Source organism: Acanthisitta chloris, unplaced genomic scaffold (genome assembly GCF_000695815.1).
Source record: "Acanthisitta chloris isolate BGI_N310 unplaced genomic scaffold, ASM69581v1 scaffold7797, whole genome shotgun sequence".
In the NCBI taxonomy this organism is placed as follows: domain Eukaryota; kingdom Metazoa; phylum Chordata; class Aves; order Passeriformes; family Acanthisittidae; genus Acanthisitta; species Acanthisitta chloris.
This window is the reverse complement of record NW_008682000.1, coordinates 24,031-40,597: the sequence shown is the minus strand read 5'-3', so window position 1 is coordinate 40,597 and position 16,567 is coordinate 24,031. Positions and strand designations below refer to the sequence as shown.

General features: G+C 39.2%; 1 protein-coding gene across 1 annotated transcript in view; it reads right to left on the bottom strand.

The window, feature by feature from the left end:
* KMT2E (lysine (K)-specific methyltransferase 2E) overlaps nucleotides 1–16,093 on the bottom strand; it is a gene marked incomplete at its 3' end in the record, with an annotated part of 29,757 nt that extends 13,664 nt beyond the window's left edge. Inside the window, exons 1-13 of the mRNA XM_009078308.1 lie at nucleotides 15,974–16,093; nucleotides 15,393–15,622; nucleotides 13,743–13,823; nucleotides 12,659–12,717; nucleotides 8,518–8,690; nucleotides 7,483–7,521; nucleotides 5,655–5,867; nucleotides 4,202–4,332; nucleotides 3,835–3,952; nucleotides 3,566–3,675; nucleotides 1,751–2,012; nucleotides 1,547–1,645; nucleotides 639–803 (exon numbers count right to left, since the gene is read on the bottom strand). Of these exons, the coding sequence (XP_009076556.1) occupies nucleotides 639–803; nucleotides 1,547–1,645; nucleotides 1,751–2,012; nucleotides 3,566–3,675; nucleotides 3,835–3,952; nucleotides 4,202–4,332; nucleotides 5,655–5,867; nucleotides 7,483–7,521; nucleotides 8,518–8,690; nucleotides 12,659–12,717; nucleotides 13,743–13,823; nucleotides 15,393–15,415 (1,473 nt within the window). The remainder of the gene's footprint in view (nucleotides 1–638; nucleotides 804–1,546; nucleotides 1,646–1,750; nucleotides 2,013–3,565; nucleotides 3,676–3,834; nucleotides 3,953–4,201; nucleotides 4,333–5,654; nucleotides 5,868–7,482; nucleotides 7,522–8,517; nucleotides 8,691–12,658; nucleotides 12,718–13,742; nucleotides 13,824–15,392; nucleotides 15,623–15,973) is intronic.
* Nucleotides 16,094–16,567: the final 474 nt, after the last annotated feature.

Here is a 16,567-nt window from a genome sequence, read left to right as displayed (position 1 = left end):
CACCAGCCTCGCTGCTCTTCTCTGGACCTGCACCAGCACCTCAATGTCCCTCCTGAGCTGAGGGGCCCAGAACTGCACACAGTACTCAAGGTGTTGCTTCACCAGCACTGAGTCCAGGGGCAGAATCACCTCCCTGGTCCTGCTGACCATGCTGTTCCTGAACCAGGCCAAGAAATAAAATATGCTTTAATAATTCCTTTCCTTTAAAAGCACAGAAAGGTTTTAATCTCCTCCTGAATAACCGACAGAAGAAGCAAATTGTTCTCCACAGAACAATTTACACCCTCCTGCTTACAGAGGGTGCCTCAGGAAAGCCACCTCCTGTGGCTAAGGTCAGCATCAGTGAACACCTGTACCCTGAACTTGAAAGACAACTTATACAGCTGGGGGTGTGCACCTGTTTGCATGAACTCGTGTCCCCGAAATTCCTCACTGAACAATTTTATACATACCTTATTGGGAAAAAAAAATCAGGATCCAATATAATGCAATGTTAAAGTATCACAGATTTTGGTCAAATATATATGAGTTCAGAGGAAAAAAAGATTTCCATACATCTTTAAGTGCAGTTTGACATCCAAACTGAAAAAATACGCCCTGTTAAAAGATGGTTTAAAATAAAAGCTCCAGATGACTACCTGAATGAATTCAGTATCATTGAGAATCTGTGCTTCCTTGCATTCTGATTTCACCTCTGTTTTTGCTGTGCTGATTCTTTCCAAAGCCTGTTCTCTTCTTTTTTCTCTTTTCTCTAGTCTGGCAAAGGCTTGCAGGATAGCTTCCATCTTCCGTTCTTCTCTTGTCTGATGGATTCAACAACAAACATGACCAATTTCAGTCATAATCCTTCAGATAAGTAAACAGGTAATTAAATACTCTCCCCTTGTTTTTTTCAAGTACTTCAAAACATGTTCAAGATATGTTGACATGACAATTTCAGCAGAAGCTCAGACTGAAGGGAGATGTTACAATCACTTTCTGAAGAAGGGCTTGGCTTGCATTCATACCAACCCTGACAAACAAGAGAGTCCTGCTTTGGATTTAAGAACTTGCTAAAATGTTTGAATGCCTTAACACACACAAAAAAAGCAAATTTTAAGTTGCTATGTTTGGTAACACTCTTCTACCAATCTCTGAGAGTTAAGACTCCTGAGGCTTTTTAAGCTGGGAACTCAAATGCAATGATCAGGCAAAAATCCTGATTCCCAATACCACCTACAGAAACTGTCATTACAAGTAAGAAGCAACAATAAAGAGCAAGTAATTACATCTCAAAAAGACATGGTAGAAATCATCTAGAGGCAGTAAAAAATTTATATACGAGTAAAGAGACAAAGCAGGCTGTTGTCAGAAAGCAGTGATCAGCCCAGATGAGATGTTCTCACACAGCAAGCCTTGCATTTTAAGCTCCAAGTTCACGTAAGGATCCGAGTTCACAAAGACTCAGATTCTACAAGCCTCCAAAAAGGCAGCAAATAGCATGGGGAGAGCAGGTGTCACAACGCCTTAGCGACGACTTTAGGCAGCCACTTGCTTCTCAACTTACCATCTTCCTTTTCCTTTCTGCAATCTGCTCCTCCGATTCCATTTCTACTTCGTTGCTGATGGGAGTTTTTTCTTCTATATCATCAATAAAATCTGGCTCCTGAAAGATGGAAATGACTGGTTTACAGCAGATCTACTTTAGCAGCTACAAAAGGAGGGTATTTGTGTTGAAAAGTTTTTATTTCTGAGATCTTCGTGTCAATACCTGATTATTAGAAATGGAGAGCCTGAGGGGAGAGAGCTTCCTCTGTTTATTATCTGTGATTTTCATTTTGGTGGCTGCTCCTTCACAGTCCAATGTGATGTTCTGATTTTGGGTCTCCTTTTCTCTGGAAACATCTTTCTCTTTCTTTCCCTTTTTCCTTCTGGTTTCATATCCAGTATTGATGTTTTCTGTAGGCTCAGAACGCCTGAGAACTGGACACTCAGGATTTTCTTTGAGGCAAGCACAATCCACTTTGTATTTACTATAAGTAATTAAATGCAAGAAGGCATATTTGATTAGCTGTACAGCGATGAGACCTTTAAATACTAAATCACTCAAGCTGATACATTTCACTTTAAACATCCAGTATGATGCAAACCAACTGTGTTAAAAGCAGCTGACTCAAGATTTCACCCAGAGATACAATACTGCTGTCATTCAAGAACCTCATCTACTGGCCAACACAAGTTTTGCCTGGTTGTCACACAAATCAAGGTTAGTACTTGCTTGAAAGACAGAAGAGATCTAAAATCCAAGTACAACCCTAAGTGGAAATGTAAGCACCACAAACTGAACAGATGCATGGAAGGCAGAGAGTTCTTGTTTTAGACAATTTACAGAATGAGCACACTGAACTCAGAGTCACTTTGCACAATTTAAGCTCCACCTGGACACACAGGAAATGTTACTCAAACACATCCAACTGACCCAGCCTGGCAGCTGCAGGTACTAAACACGATACATATTTTTAAAAGGTTAAACAGCAAACCCCATGAAAACTATCAACTATCTACCATCTTTTAGTTTAAAGCCATTCTCCCTTGTCCTAGCACTAAAAATTCACTCTCCCTTTTTTATAAGCCCCCTTTAAGTACTGGAAGGTCTCCACGATGAGGTCTCCTCAGAGCTTCTCTTCTCCAGTCTGAACAGCCCCAGCTCTCTCAGCCTGTTTTCACAGCAGAGGTGCTCAGACCTCTGGATCATCTTTGTGGTCCTCCTGGATCTGCTCTAACGGGTCCATGCCTTCCCTGTGCTGCAGACTCCAGACCTGGATGCAATACACCAGGTGTGTCTAAGGGTAGAGAGTGGGAGAATCACCTCCCTCAGCCTGCTGGTCAAGCTGCTTTTGATGCAGCCCAGGAGGCATCTGACCTTCTGGACTGTGAACACACACTGCCAGCTCATGTCCAGCTTTACATCCATGTTCAAGTCCTCTGCAGGACTGTTCTCAATGAGTTCTTCTCCCAGGCTGTACTGGGATTGCCTCAATCCAGGTGCAGGGACTTGCTGGAACTTTAGGAGGTTCTTGTGGGTCCACTTCTCAAGTCTGTCATGTCCCCTTGGGTGGCATCCCATCCTTCTGTGGTGTCACCTGCACTACTCAGCTTCAAGTCACCTACAAACTGATGAAGGTGCACTTGATCTCACTGTCTATGTCACTGATAAAGATATTAAAGAGGAAGGCAGAAGTGTGGCTACAACACTTAACAGTGTGAGGTATCTCAAAGTAGTGTGAGCCTAAGCTGATTAACAGAGGTAGTACTCTGGTCATACCTAGTTCAGGTCAAGCAGTGAAGGCATTCTCTGCACAGCACTGCACCCAAGCAGACTTATGAGCAGACCACAGAAATGCAGCAATAAAAATACGGAAGAAACTGCCCCCATACACTGTTCAATGTAAACACAGTGCCCAAGGAGCCTTGTGTTATTAAAGCATGCAAGAAAGTAAATGATAGAAAACCAAAGCCACTATGAATTGCAAGGTAACTTGATGAGCGTTAGATGTATTTTAGAACAGCATCCTCAAGTACTTACCAATTTCCATAATCAAAATCAAATGCTATGGTAATCTCTGCTCCCTTTGGAATGTTATGGATGGAGTAAATATAAAGGTGAATTGTTCCGTCTTCAATTACATGCCTCACCTGTATTCAAGAGAATATTACTGTTATCATGGATTACTGTATTTTTCTAAGTACTTGGATAAAAAATGTAGGGATTGCTCAAATTATCAGTCGGGAATCCGAAGGAAAAGGGGAGCTCTAAGAAAACAAAACCTAATTTAACCTCATGCACACACTCACCTCCGCGTTGGGTGTACACGAGCGCCGGATGAACCGAGCCTCGTTCCCAAAAGTCCTTGCATCGACACACATCTCCAGACCATGGAATTTGGAATAAAACAAAACAAATGGGTATGGCCTGAAAAAACACAGAAGAAAAGCATGAATTTTATTATTTTTAAGGATGCTAAATAGCACTTATTCTTCACATCAGTCAGCTTTGGAACATGACATTTGGCAATATACACCAAATCTAGATGAGATGACTGTAGTTAAGCTTCATGATTCTAACTGGTACACTCTCCACATGTACTCTCAGAACACAAAGTTGATGCCCTGTACCTTCAGCACAGGATCTAAAGGGAGAACAGTCAATAAATAAACAAACCTTTTAAAGAAATATCCATTAGCTTCAAATTGTTCTCTCAGCATGAACTTTCCTCTGTACTCAATAATAAGTGCATCAGGAGGCAAGTCTTTGGCAGCTTTTAAAATTTTCTTGTTTTTTTGCACGTAACTCTGTAAAGACACAGATTAATTTATGAAGTATCATCATCTATCATTTTTCATTATTGCTGAACAACAGATTATACTTTCACGAGTACTAAACAGTTTTGCATGAACTAAAAGAACCTCCTTTTTGTAATTAAACCTCCACACTGAATTAACTAAACTGTCCTGTCCCCCTACCGATGCTACTAGTTGTGAATTTACATTCCAGCAATGCTCTAGCTCTCCAGGACATGGCTGAAAACCAACACATTCTTGTTCTCACAATTCAAGTACTACATCCCTTAGTGCACTTAACTCTCACCACAACCAGGATGAATTGCTGCATTGTTTTGCACAACACTTTCAAAAGGCTTCAATTCCTTCCAACAAAACAAAACATGCAGGCATCAAAAGACATTCACAGTTCATTCAAGGAGAAACAGAACAGGAAAATAACGTAGGAGTTTAAAAAAAGAATCCTGAGAGAGTTTCCAAATTTATTTTCGTATCTTTAGATGGAAGGATGGCTTTTAATTAAAAACCAATACATACCCTGGCAATTAGTGAACTCACACCTCTCATAACTGTCAGCACCAATCAAAAAGGAAGTAGCCTCTATGTAGGCAAAAGGCTCTGTAAGTAGGGATATTCCTCTAAGGAGGGTGTCCCATATGCCATCATGGTCTTTGAGAAAAAGAAGCAAAGATGCTTCCATTAATCTGCTACAGTAACTACTCCTCAAGATTTCTGCTTCAAAATGCAAAGTTCTTTTACATGGCTCTGATTTTAAGCCTGTAAATAACTGATGTTAAGGCTAGAAAAAGACACTGCACCATTTCTTCAGAAACTAGAAATTACAGGATCACAAGAGTAAAGAGAAGAAACAGCATCAGAAACATCATTCATGCACATCCAGAACACTTGCTGCACCTTAAGAAAAATGCAGACAATGAAAATATCAATACACATAGTAAAAAACAAAAAGATTCTGCTTCATGCTTCTATCTAGTCTATCTACTCCTGATATTCCTCACAGAGCAGAGAAACAGCTGCAAAACTGTGTGACAAAGGACAATCTTAGGCTGTTCAGGCTCAGCCTAACTCCTTAGCTATTTTTTAGGATAAATGACACTCAAGTACAAACATAACCAGGGGTAACACAGAATGGATAAAAATCAATTACAAATTCTGAGAAAGCTTTTAAAATTCTGAGATCTGGCGAGACAAAGAACAGAAGATGAATGTGAAGTCCCAGGGGGTTTGTTTTTGCTTTTTTAAAGGCATCTCAATAGTTATCTGTCATGGCACAAACCTAGCATGCAACAACATGACATGGCACAGCTCATTACCTCTACTGGAGGTTTGAAAATCAAATTGCTGGTGCTGACTTCTTTTTTGTCATTTCCATTGCCTAATCTCAGAGCTATTTTTTGTGCCTCCCTCTGGACACCCTCACTGTATTGGTTATTATTTGCTTCTTCATAACGATCCATCCATGCCTTGATTTTAGTTTCCCATCCGAAGTTGGAACTGTCAGTAGGATCAATCTCTGGAGCTGAGCCCTAAAAATTAAAGCAAGTGACCAGATATTAGAAGGTAAGAAGATGATGATTAAATTAAAAAAAGATACTAAAATAAGTAATTCTATAACAGGACACAAATGAAGGGCAAAGGCATGCCATTGACTTAAGGTCTGGGTTTTTTAGGCAGTCTGGTATAAAACTCTGCATTACTTCAAAACTTCGAGTTGCATTTAGTCACATTACATTTGTCCTTTTAAGCATTTTATCCTTTAACAGCTATCACCCAAGTCCAGGAATACATTCCCTCCTCAATAAAGGTTCTAGCTCTCAGTGGGATGAGGATGGAGAGTGACACTGTTTCCTCCCACAGCTGCACTGCATCACAGCTCACTGAATGCAGGAGCAGGAGGGTCAGACCTCCCTGCCCACTCAACTTCTGTGAACATATGCAAATATAAAGAACTCCAGCTTTTACCCTGTAATACACAGATTTGATTTTCCCCCTTTGAGCTTCAGGGCTCATGCTGTATCTTTCCTTCTGCTGCACCACTTACTAAACTTCCCTAATCCTACACCTACTACATTAAGGTTACAAGCCTTGCACATATCATTTTTCTCTTTATCTGCTCCTCACTATACAATTTTCTTCTGCAGTGCTTCAGATCCTTCCACTTTTAAAGAAAGTGCCATTGTACCTCCAGACCTCACAAGCAGCAGCCAGGCTGCAGCCAACCAAAGCTCCTTATGGACAGCAGCAGCCAGCCAACGCTCCCTTTTCTATCCACCTGAGCAGAGACACTATTAAACATTAATAAAACACAAAGTAGTTCAGCAATTCAAATTACCTGTTTACATTTCTTTTGTGCATGAAGAAAACCATACTCACAAACAGCATTAAAAAAAGGTGTGGTGCTAAGAAAACCATGAAAAAACACAATGGAACCTTACAAGCACCATATTAAAAAAACCCCACAAAATAGAGATTTCTCTTCCCCAATTCTGTCTTCACTATTCCCAAGCCACATCTTAAGACACGTGAAGTGTAAATTGAGTCCCACTTGTTTTTAAATATCCCAAGCATGAATGAGCTATGGGAAATACCTAGTTTTCACACCATGTATGTTTTTATCTCTGGAAAATTTAAGACTGTTGTAACACTTCAGTCTTACACAGCAGACACCCCAACAACATCACTCCTACTATTCCAGTGCTAGTGAGTGCAGCCCCACCAGAAGTATCCACGGAGGTAAGACAGAGCAGAGCTGCTCACTGAGCTTTCAAATGCAACACAGCCATTTCCTTATTGTGCTGCTATAAAGAGTTATGAAAAGCTGGAGCTATGAAGTTCAAATGAGGTGTGCACTCAGCTTTATGCCCTTGCATAGCACAAATGAACTCAAACTCATCCACTGGCTTTTGAAAAACAGGTATTCTCAGAATAAAAACTTGCACATTGCAGCTAACTTTGCAGGGCATAAAGATGCAGTGCTCACACCTTAATTAAAATTCACTGTGATGCACATGTAGTACATCAGTTATCAGAAGAGAATATTTTAGTGCTTAATGTATAGCCCAAACTACACTCTGATGCTTTGTATTATTTAAGTAACATATAATTAAGGTTTAAAACAAAACCCAATCAAAGCCACATTACCTTTACTCGTGAAGATTTCCTGGATCCTTCTCGAAATGCCTGGAATAAAATTACACATTTATATTCATTGGAATAAATATAAAATCTCTTCAAGAATTCAAAATCCATTAATGAATTAACAGCTTTCCAAGAACACATGCAAGATGAAAGTAACAGAGCAAACTGTGCTGAGATCCCAAGAAGGTAAGAGGTTACATCTCACAAAACCAACCCAGCATTCCAACCTAAGTGCACAGCGGCCCAGGTACCTCTACCTTCCTCCCACATTACAACCTGACTCATTAGAACTTCAAAATCCAAGGCAAAGTATCAGAGATAGCAGAAGAATATATGGCAGTAAACTGGTATTCAGAATTATTCTTCAAAAGGAAACATTTAACTCAAGATTTCCGAAGGGACATCAATAACTAGTTCTGATTTCAAGTTTTAATGGACAAAATTCTCATCCAAGCTGAAGAAACTGAATTACAGAAAACAACTTGTTTAGGAAGTTCCATGTCCTTTACCTCAACACACATTTCATTTGTCCTCACATGTATTATACTGCTTAAAGCTGTAGCTAAACAGTGCAATGTCACTACGCTGTTTACCAAAGCAGTGTAGCAGCTAATGCTCTGACAGCACAATTTCAACTCAAAGAAATGGAAATGAAGTCACATCAGGACAACTGAGAGCAAACACTTCTGAACTTCAAACAGCCCAAATGAATGTTTTCAAAGAATTCTTCTTTGGGTATCCCAAAGCTTGTTCTGCCCCACCTCTACCTATATCAAATGGTCCAGTAAATGCAATTCCTCCTGTGAAATTCTGCCTCAATTACAAAACTGAACTTTCACAGCTAGTACAGACTCACTTGAGATAAAGGGGAGAGGGCACCCAGGGAAGACTATCATTTACTGCACAGTATTACATTTCACTCTAAAATCAGGTAGTAAAATATAAAGAAGCATGATTTTTAAAGTCAGTGTCTCTTGGTAAGAGATGCCACATAGCTATAATTTATAACACAGTGGTAAAAAAACGATGTTCACTTACTTTTTTACATTTTGCTATGTTCTGTTCCTTCTCTCCACTTTTCTTCCTCTTCTTATCATTGACCTTTGTAACTCTTGTAGCAGTTAGAGTAATCGTAGTTGGTGTATGTTGAAAAGCAGTATACAGCTCCACAGGAACCTCATCACCACTCTCTGTTGCACTGGTATCTCCATCTTTAAAACACAGAATACTCTGTAAGCAATCACGTACTGTAGAAAGAGCATTCACTAGTTACTCTACATCTGCTTTTAAACACCAAAAATACATACTGACAAATGCTCCAAGCACTCATATGCAAAATTCACCAGCAGTTGCAACAGCATGAAAATGAAGGACCAATGAGAAACTGGTAATTAACAGATGTTTGTAATGCCAGGTAAGAAAAATGTACTAGATCAATTCCATTCTTTGCATGGAATTACATTGCCATATTCCATTATAAGCAAAACTAGAAGCAGAACAAAAATGGTGAAAAAAATTATTTGTTAACTCATTCACTTATGTTTAGCTTTCAGTTGTAATAAGGCTTTAGGGTTCTCTCAGATGACTGTATTCCAGAAGGGATTAAAATTAATGACTGGCCAGCATTTCTTGTGAAGCCCTATTAATTAATCACATGTAAGTCATAATCAACTATTTCAGCTGCAATTTGCAGTGTCAAGTGCCTTTTTCGGGGTAAATATGTCCATTTAGCCAAAAGCCTTTTCCACTCAAAATCCCTGTACAGTAACATGCTGCTACTCTGAGAAGAGGCAAGTTATTTCACTCGTTAAAAATGATCACACACAAACTGACAGATACTCCTTTGTGCTGTGCACCCACAGACCTAAAGGCCAAAGCCTGCAATTTAGCATACATCAGCATTTATGTCAGACAAACACATATCCCGACCTGAAACAGGATTACCCTAGTTCTGTCAAGATGAAAGGCTTTGAAGGATGGGGAGGATTGGCAGCGAGATGGTGCACACAGATAGGAGAGTGCTGTTCACATGTGCTCAGTACAGACTCCTGCTTTCAGTGGCTTTTCCAGATATTCTGCCTTCAGTAAATACACCTCACACTAAGCAAGGCTCTTTCTGACACTGCACAGAACCAGGCTTTACAGATCCTTCAGGTGAGAGCAGAGAGAACACTGCTCCTGAGCTCAGAAGGATGCTGCCTTAATCGGTGCACTCAACAGTCCTAGTTCTTGAAACCTTCTTTACTAAATAAAGAACTCCAGTTACTGGTTACTCTGGATTTTTCTTGCTCACAACATTCCTCAAAAGGATATGTGCATATCCTTAAAAGGATATGTGCATAGTAAACAATCCCATTTTTCCATCTTGGTTACTCTTCTGAACAATTTATCAGGCACATAATTATAAATTAGGAAATGATGTTGTTTTCTGAATTTGTTTACATCTCCGTGGGAATATTTTCTAAATTAGCATAAAAAGACACCTAAGAAGACATGTCTAATCAAAGATGAACAGCAGAATAGCCAGTGATTGAGAAGTGAAAACCCAAGGCCGTCTTGAAATTGTCAATGTCTGTAGTTCCTACACTAGTGCCACCACCACACACCTCTCCCCCTCGCCCCTCGCCCCACAAAACACTGTCTTCCTTAAGGATTGTTGCCTACATTATGCCCTAACTTACTGTAAAGGATAATTACCTCAGCTGAACATATAATTACACAGAGTTGTTTTGAGACACTCCTTCATAACCTACATAACCTGCTTTCACTTTGAAGAGTGATGTGCTAATGGTTGGAGTCAATCTTAGAGGTCTCCTCCAGCCTTCACGATTCTGTAAGATCCTTAGTAAAGCACACTAAGGTCAGATCTTGAGTTTGCATGTCAGAAGGGAAGATACAAACTCTCTCTCTGAATTTCAGACGTTATGGGCCCAGATTCACGAGCTGCAAGTGGTCTTGTCAGCATCAATTTCAAGACCAGGTAGCTTGAAGCAACATTCCTAATAACTTACACATCTAGATATTGTTCTTAAAATAATACAAAACAAAGTGAAAAAAGACACCAAAATATCCAGTATACAACCAAGTAGGGGCTTAACAAAGATGCTCCCATCACTGAACCAGAGGATGCAGAGTAAGCTGCATCAGAATTGCACTTTTATACCCCAGCAACAAAATCAACATCACCACATCCAACCACAGGCCCTAGAACAATGGGCTGAAAATGTTCCCAGGGAAAGATGTGATGTGGTTACTCATAATTAAGACACCAAATGTTCTATCACGTGCAATGTTCATTTAAAAGCTCTTTTCTTGAAGCAAAACAACTCATCTGCTACTAGCTCCCCGTTGTTTACTTTTTGTTGCAACACACCTACAACAGCAACTGTTTAGAAACCTTTACAATAAAAATCATCGTACTGTAAAGAATTCTCATCTCTAAATGAAACATCAAAGAACATCCAAATAATGCATTCAAATTGATGCTACTTTTGCTTTTCCTACTTGGAATCACCTATGAAAACTGGCCATTTATTAGTATCTCATACCAAGGATCAGTAAGTCCAACTGACCCATGCAGTATCAGCCAATACAGACAAGTGCATTTAGCCAAGTTAAATCAAAGTTAAGAGACGCAAACATATATTCAAGTTATGTAATATAATTCACAGTAATCAATATTACACTTTGACCAAATTTTAGACGAAGGAGTATTAGAATGTCTTTGGTTTTAACTGTTTTGATACTTCAGATTTACCATTTAGTACTTTTTTTCTTACTGAATGCACGTAAGAGATTTAGAAGACAGGTTTAAGGAGGGCTGAACACTAACTTCAAAGGTAAAAATCTCTTCAGCTCCTACTAAGATTCTGAGTATTTTCCCTCCCTTAAGTTTACAGTAAATGATCAGCTGGTGTGTCAGCAAGTCCCAGGGAGTAACTTACATAGCTCAGACCATCAACTTCCCCTATCCTGTATGCAAATTCAAGTTCATCCTCACACCACTCAGTGAACTCATTAACTCCAAATGAGTTGTAATCTATTTGTTCTATAATTTTCATAAAATCAGCCAAAATAATTTTAAATTCTAAAAAAAAAAAAAAAATTTTAGAATTTAAATCTGCATGACCTAGCAGGACAACCAAAATTCATTTTATCAAGTTTGGTTCTGTTCAAATGAAAACAGAGAAGACAAAAAACTATTGTGGTTTCTAAGAAAGTCATTAATGCCTTTAAGGGACCTGAGGCTGTTTAGCACTGGACAGCACAATTATGCCACACCACACTCTGGAGATTTTCTGAAGGCATATGAAGTAAGCAGCAGGATGTTACCTACATGGTGTCTTTTAAAGAAATCTTAAAGCACACATACACCCCTCACTACTTCAGAGACATGATATCAAAGTACAACACTTCACCTTTAGGAGGATGACTTCCTGCCAGATGATTACTTTTGTAATAGAACTTGAAAGTACCACCTGTGAATCAAGAATGCTACAACACAATGTGGTAATGGCTGGGCAGAACTCCTGGCAAGTTAGGCCAGATGAGTTTTGGAATTCTATGATCAGGTAGGAGAGCTAATTCCATAAAATACAGAGACGGAAATAGGCACTTGCACTATACACACTACCTAGTTATCAAAGGCTGAAAAACCCTCAAAACATCATTTTATCTACATTGTATTACCTAAGTTTAGCAACTTTTCTCATTGTCAAAACAAACCCAAGACCATAGGTCCACCAGGTCCGAATTAGGATTTCCTTTCACAACAGAGCTGTGAGAGAATTATTTCCAAAAAGAAAGTAGACTTAGCAACCCTCTCTCATCCTGAAAGAAGAAACTTGAACCTCTTCCATCTCATCTTCAGACCCTTACTTGAAGCACTATAGTTATTACAAAGGCATTATGAAACTAACAGTGTTCAACAGATTGATTTACTCCACCCTGATATGATAAAAGGCAGTACCTTTAATAAAACATGTGGAACTACAACAGTTCTGATATAATGTTATCTTAGTAATCATAAAGTCAAGTAAAAGGCATTGATTTACTGAACCTTATATGCTGAAGACTGTCAAAACTACAAGAACCATGTATGTGCAGTCTTAGGTCTATACAGTTGATTTATACTTACTTTATAACCTTCACTAAGGAAAAAGCTTTAGGCTTTACTCACCTGACATATTTTCCCTTTTCCTTCGTTGTAACAGCACTGCTCTTTCTTTATCTAAACTCCTGAAATTAGAAAATAAATCAATGCATCTAAGTATCCAAACAGACATTTTCACAGTTACCACTTCCCACTGACCATTACAGAATAAACAGGAAACTAAGTGAAAGTTTAGACTCTTCAAAAAACATCAGTTGTGCATTGTTCTGTTCCATTTTAATACAAGGCACATGCACATATCCAAATCACTTGAAAACATAACCAAACTTGATAGCTCAGAAGACAAAGATCCACAGCTGATCCATGAATTACAGACGAGCAGGCATTAAAGCATTTTCCTGCAGATTCTTCAGAACAATCTTCACAATACAATACTGAACAAATATTCTATGATGATGAGGTCCAAACTATTTCTCAGAAATAAAAGAACAATTTATTGGTAATTGAAAGACTCTAAACACATCTTTTTCTGCTGTTTAATTAATGATCTGCAACATAAGCAACAGGCAGCATTTTATACTCTACATCACAGGACAACTATGATGACAATCAGGTATAATCTACCTACTGGAGACAGAACCTCCTTGTCATATGACCTTACTTTGGGGAGGGGGGGAGGGGAAGAAGGAGAGTACATGCAAATACTCATTCCAGAGCAAGAAACCCCCAGGAGAACACTGCAGCACACTGGAATAGGGCTGTAAGGACAATCCACTAAAGCACTGGTGGGGCAGTTCACCTGAGAACACTGCTGTTCCTAATGCAGGACAGCCACAAGACACAGGATGGAATGGACTATGTACTGGTCAGCCTGAGGAAGGACCCACGACTCAGTGCTGATTTGATGCAGTGTTTGAAGGGCTTACCCCTGCTGCCTAGTGAGGTGAAACAATGACTGCTGTGAACAAGTGCTGGTAAGATCATCTGCACCAGAAATGTAGCTCAAAGTAGAACTGTCAGGACTATGCTGCACAGTCTCTTTCATATGTTAGTTGTCAGAACAATCAACTTTTTTCCCCCCAGCAACTCTTTTTCAAATCTCTACTCAACTTACTTTAATTCAGAGTTCAAAATCAACAGAGCTACTCACCTGGGTTGACAACGTTCACACAGGTATATGTCAGGAATATGCTGCCTGTCAATCCCCATGCAGTCAATGTGCTGCCAGACACTGAGAAAAAAGAAACACAACAAAACCCCAACTTTTAAGTACAAGTTTAAAAACTGTGCACAACACACACAGAGGAAGTGAGCTGTTTGTTCATCATGATCTTCACTCTGGTCGAATACTGTCTAAAACTACATCTCAATCACTGTCTTTGCCTCCACTCTGCTAGCTGATTTTCTATTCCCCTGATCACTGTAATTCCAATCTTGTGGCTGTCTCCTGGTGTCTCTGCTTCTTTAGACTCATTTTCCCTCTTGGAAACTTTTCTCTGACACTAGAAAACAGTAAATTGCCACAATAGAGAACAGGACAGAGAAAAATACCCTCAGCAACAAGACTTACTCTTTACATAGCAAAAAGTGGTTTGTTTTTAAACAAAAGTCTTTCCTTTATAAACAGATGCAGGAAATGTTTTACTTGTATATATAGACATATATACCACACATGACTGGTAATACTGTTGTGCAGCACAGACAGAGCTTTAACTGCTTCCCACAGTCAGGAAAGAGAGGCTACTTGTCCCACATGGCTACAAAGAACTGGGACACAGAAATGGTTATCTTCCCATTCGTGAATTTACCACAGCTCTTTCCAACTCCTCACAGAGAATCTCTCCTTCAAAGGAAGCAGACTCTACCTAACTGGTGACTGCCTGTTATAGGCTGTTTCCACTGCTGAAAGAACATCTTAACACATTTCCAAATAAAGGGAAAGGTTATCAGAATCAAGGACTATCAGACATGACTAACAAGCTTGTTACATAGGCAGACAGAAGAATGGGGCTCAAATTAATGTTTTAATTAGCTGTAACAGGAAGATCTATTCAATTCAGCAGCATTCAGCATACTGAATGTAACAACACAGGCTAACAGTGAGTAGAAACATGGGCTTTGTCTTCTCCTGTAAAGTTTATTTTTTCAACTCCAACTATTTAATAGCACTCTCCTATCAGACTACGATCAAGAGGTGCTTAAGCATAATCACAGAAGTTTAAACATTTAACTTCAGCTTCTCCAATAAGAATCTAGGTCAGTCTTTTCACACTTATTAAAATTCTTTAAACTACATCCTTTGAAAATTTTAAAAGAGTTCTTACCAGAAAAATCATGCACAGAGAAACCAACATTTTTTGAAGCTTCTTTCATATTCTGGTTCATATTTCAAGTTACTTGATTTACATACATTAAGTTACCAAGATGGTTTACTACACACTACACACAGATGAAGTAATCCCTAGATCTTTATTTTACCATGCTAATAACTTGGAGAAAATATCAGAGACATCCTTTTCAGAGAGGAAGCAGATATACCTTCATTGCACAGCAATGCACAAGTAAAGGCATTAAAAATATGAGTAGTCAAGAGAGACTGGAATAAAGTATAAAAACTACTCACTGACCTAAACCAACTACCTTGCCTAGCAGAAAACCACACAACCTTCAAACACCTTTTTGATGGAAGGAAATTTCCTATGACTTAAATTAATTAAACCATCATTTATTACACTGATTTTCAGTGCAGCTTGAAGTTTTAAGCAATGTTTACCTTTTAAATTATTTTAATATTCATTACCTGCATTTGTCACAACAGATCATATATCCATCATCATGTGTAAAGCCACAAATGCATCTGGTAATATCAGTTCCATAGCTTCCATCCTCTGAAGTACTGATGGTAGTAGCACTGGAGGTTTCATCAAAGTTGGGAGTGGTAAATATGCCTACTTCATTCTTGCTTATAAGCACTGATGGAGGAGGAGAAGCTGGAGGCGTTGGAGGAGGCCGAGCACCATAGTTATGGTCCTAGATTTTTGTTAAAATAGAAGTTAAAACTCAGAAATACTCAAACACTGATGATTATTTAAGCCAAAGTATAATAATTCACTTGGCAAAGAACTTCAAAGACTTTTAATTTTTTAGTAATAGGTTAAAATCTTATTTCTGTCATCATTCAGTCATATTTTCTAACTTCTCAATTATGTTTTATATTTAAGTGCACTATAGATTCTGTATTCTGCTTCTCATCAACCACCTTTAGTCATCTTCCCCAACTCCCAGTAAAATACAGAAATATAAGCATGAATCAGCTTTTCCAGTTAAGAACAGCAGACTTTACATAACTATTTTGTACAGAAGACTTAGCACAGGACTTACTGCATAGGGCAGACCAATGTAGCTGTGTGAGTGTGAGCTGCTGGTATACAGCTGGTGCGGGTAACTGTTCGATTTTTCAACTACCACAGGGCTAGCTTCTACAGATTCTGGTCTGCAAGGCAAACAAGAGATGAAGAATAAATCAATTAATATGTGATTTGTATTAATAAATCAGAAGTACTTGCTGCACAACTTCTAATTAATACCCTGCTGATTCTGTTTCAAGGAGCAGGTGGGGATGGGAACAAACTCGCACCCCCCCAACAGCCCTCTCACTCAGTGAAAAATAGAGTGGTAAGAGAAACTGCAGGGAGGGAACAGAAGACCCCAGGGTGGTACCAGAGGCTGCAGGAGGGAACAGAAGACCCAGGGGTGGGAAGGGGCACAGGAAGGAGCTCTGGCCCGGGGCCTGCAGCAATCCCCAGCAGCTGTGGTGGGAACTGTCTGCACCCACTGTCCCACAGCAGAAATCCTAACAGGGGCAAATCACTCCCAACAGGGCAAATCTTTCTCAATGAGGCAGTTTTTATCGGTTTATCTTTAAAGAAAAAGGAAAAAAAGTGATAAAAATCTGTGCAATGTTTTGCAATCAAA